The sequence below is a fragment of the Lolium rigidum genome, chromosome 4 (genome assembly GCF_022539505.1).
Source record: "Lolium rigidum isolate FL_2022 chromosome 4, APGP_CSIRO_Lrig_0.1, whole genome shotgun sequence".
NCBI classification, from domain to species: domain Eukaryota; kingdom Viridiplantae; phylum Streptophyta; class Magnoliopsida; order Poales; family Poaceae; genus Lolium; species Lolium rigidum.
This window is the reverse complement of record NC_061511.1, coordinates 197,541,166-197,543,658: the sequence shown is the minus strand read 5'-3', so window position 1 is coordinate 197,543,658 and position 2,493 is coordinate 197,541,166. Positions and strand designations below refer to the sequence as shown.

Sequence of the window (2,493 nt, the reverse complement as noted above, 5' to 3'; positions counted from 1 at the left end):
GAAAGGAAATTCACCGAAGAGTGGTTATGGAGAAGGAGGGATTAAAACCGAGGACTTGATCCAGCAATGGCCGCCACCATGCATGATGAGTCGAGACGGTGGCACCGACAGAAGCAGGGACATGATGCGACTTAGTGGGAAGGTTACATACTACAAGGAAACACAAGATTGTTGCATGGTAGTTTGTAAAAGAAGGCTGGAAACCATCACAAAATTTGAAGCTAGCTCAAGAGCATTTGCCCTTTTTGACATTGAGAATAGGAAGGAAGTCATATGGATCGAAGAAAATGTTAAAAGGGCAAAAGAATATTTTGAAAAACCCTTTAATCTATTTTGGCAGACTAAATGTTTGGATGATCTTCCATGGCAACACATATATCCTTAGATACAAGTTTTACGTGGTAGGTATTTTTAGAAACCGTCCGTCAACAAGTCATTACTCACAAGAGTTAACTTAGGTGACGCGCACTGAATTTTCTCTTGGCCGTAACACATTGTATACAGTTACACCCACATATTAGCGAAGAGTGGTCTGTACTTTGTAGACGGCACTAACACCAAGTACTAGTTCGAACTATGATGCATGCATTCATGCTACTTAGTCATCAACTGCTAGTACTAATTAAGCCACATGCTAATGTAGGATATGTGTCGTGGACGACCATCAGAAGATTGTACGTGAAATTCATACTATAGTACTTACTATACATCCGTGTGCGAAAATAGCAAATCATCATCAGCTAAATTGCCCAGTGGACATGATCATACTGTGGGTCTGTGCCCCTACAATCTAAATTACGAAACCTGAACATGACTGAACTCCGAAGCGACAGTAGCATGTGTATTCCCTCCGTGGTACCTAACTGCTCAGCCGAGGTAGACGTGGACGCCGACGGCGAGGATGAGGATGGCGATGAGGGCGAAGTAGATGACGGCGTGGACGAGTATGGAGAGGCCGCTGGTCTGGAAGTTGCCGAACTCCACAATCCTTCCCTTGCCGGGGATCTGGAAAAGCAGCCCCGGCGAGAGGAGGATGAAGAGCACCAGCCCGATGAACACCGGAGCCCAGTCCGACATCTCCCTTAGTCTCTTGGCTAGCGAGCTCCTCTTTGAACTCTGATGCAGCTGGGCTCACCCTCTGGTTCCTGCAGCACCCTCACTTGCTCTATGATTGTTGTAGGACCAGTGGACACTTGAGAGTGGCAGGAGTGTGAGGCCACGAGGGGTGAGAGTATGTTTATATGGCCTTCAGGCCAGGGACAGGAGGCAATTAGGGTGGTGGGTGTGTGAGGTGCACATGCTAGTTTATCTCTTGTCATGCTTGATCATGGTGTGGGTATTACCTTGGTACATGTGAATGTGACTGAGGTACTACATTTACTGTATCTGTTGCCATCGCATGCATGTTTGTTTGTCTGTCACTGTCGTCTTGCATCGGATGCAACAACCCATCATCTTTAGCTTTCAATTTTCTTCAGTACGGAAAATTCCTTTACCTAATTTAGGCTTTGAGTAGTAATGGACAATTCATTCGGCTGAAGTCTTTTTTTTTCAGCTCAAATGGGAGGTTGACCTCATCTACGTGAGCTAGGCTTTACAAAGGCATGGCCGGTGGCCACAACCACACATCTATGTGAGGTAGGCTTGTGCTAGTATTTCATTTCAGTTCCTAACCGAGATAATGAAATTGAAAGAATATTTGAGATATAATTCGGCTATCTGACTTTTGTTATATAAAGGAACCGATGACCGTGGTTACAAGATACATACTTTTTCATGCATGAAAATCACAATTGATGCAACAACTTCTTGTCAAATAATCAATGATAAGAACATAATAGTGTTGTTTGTCACAAAGATAGCGTAGATTCCAAACGGTCACATCAAGGTGATTCATCAAAAGGGAATTTAGCACCACCCTCTACACAATACTGTTATCCGAAAAAAAGTCATCGAAGTTGTCCATAAAAGATCGTAGTCTGGTGAGGTGGAGCCATGGAGGAGGAGTTTCAGTGGCAGATGGAATCAATGGTAGTTGGGAGAAGGTATGAACCCAAACCGAAGCACACGGACACGGTCAGCACCCACACACCCCAAAGGTAACTTTCCACACGCGTGTGACTTGTCCTCGTCAGCACATGCCGTCCTCTAGCACATTTGAGGGCAAGATCGGATGGGGTAAAGGCTTTTGGAAAAGAGAGGGTGGTTTGCATGGATGCATGGAGGTGATGGTGGTGGTTGCCGTGTCCATTCCGGAGTGGACCTGGTTGCTGGTTGGTCAAGCTAGACGACACTGCTCGGCGTTCAACTTAATTGCCTTGTCTCTACAAGATTTGTTAGGCGCGCACATGCTTGTTTGGGCACACACACATATACTGGTCAAAAGCTGAATGATTGTGGGTTCATGCATGGCTGGCTAGATGTATATACGCAAGGCAAATGGGACATCGGCGCATGGGATTTGGGTGCGCGCTGCCCTCGGCCGGCGGTTGG

At 46.0% G+C, this 2,493-nt stretch overlaps 1 protein-coding gene across 1 annotated transcript; it reads right to left on the bottom strand.

The window, feature by feature from the left end:
• Positions 1 to 867: 867 nt before the first annotated feature.
• LOC124650111 lies at positions 868 to 1,188 on the bottom strand. The gene has a single exon (XM_047189671.1). The coding sequence runs from the start codon at positions 1,075 to 1,077 to the stop codon at positions 868 to 870; it is 210 nt and encodes a 69-aa protein (XP_047045627.1). The 5' UTR covers positions 1,078 to 1,188.
• Positions 1,189 to 2,493: the final 1,305 nt, after the last annotated feature.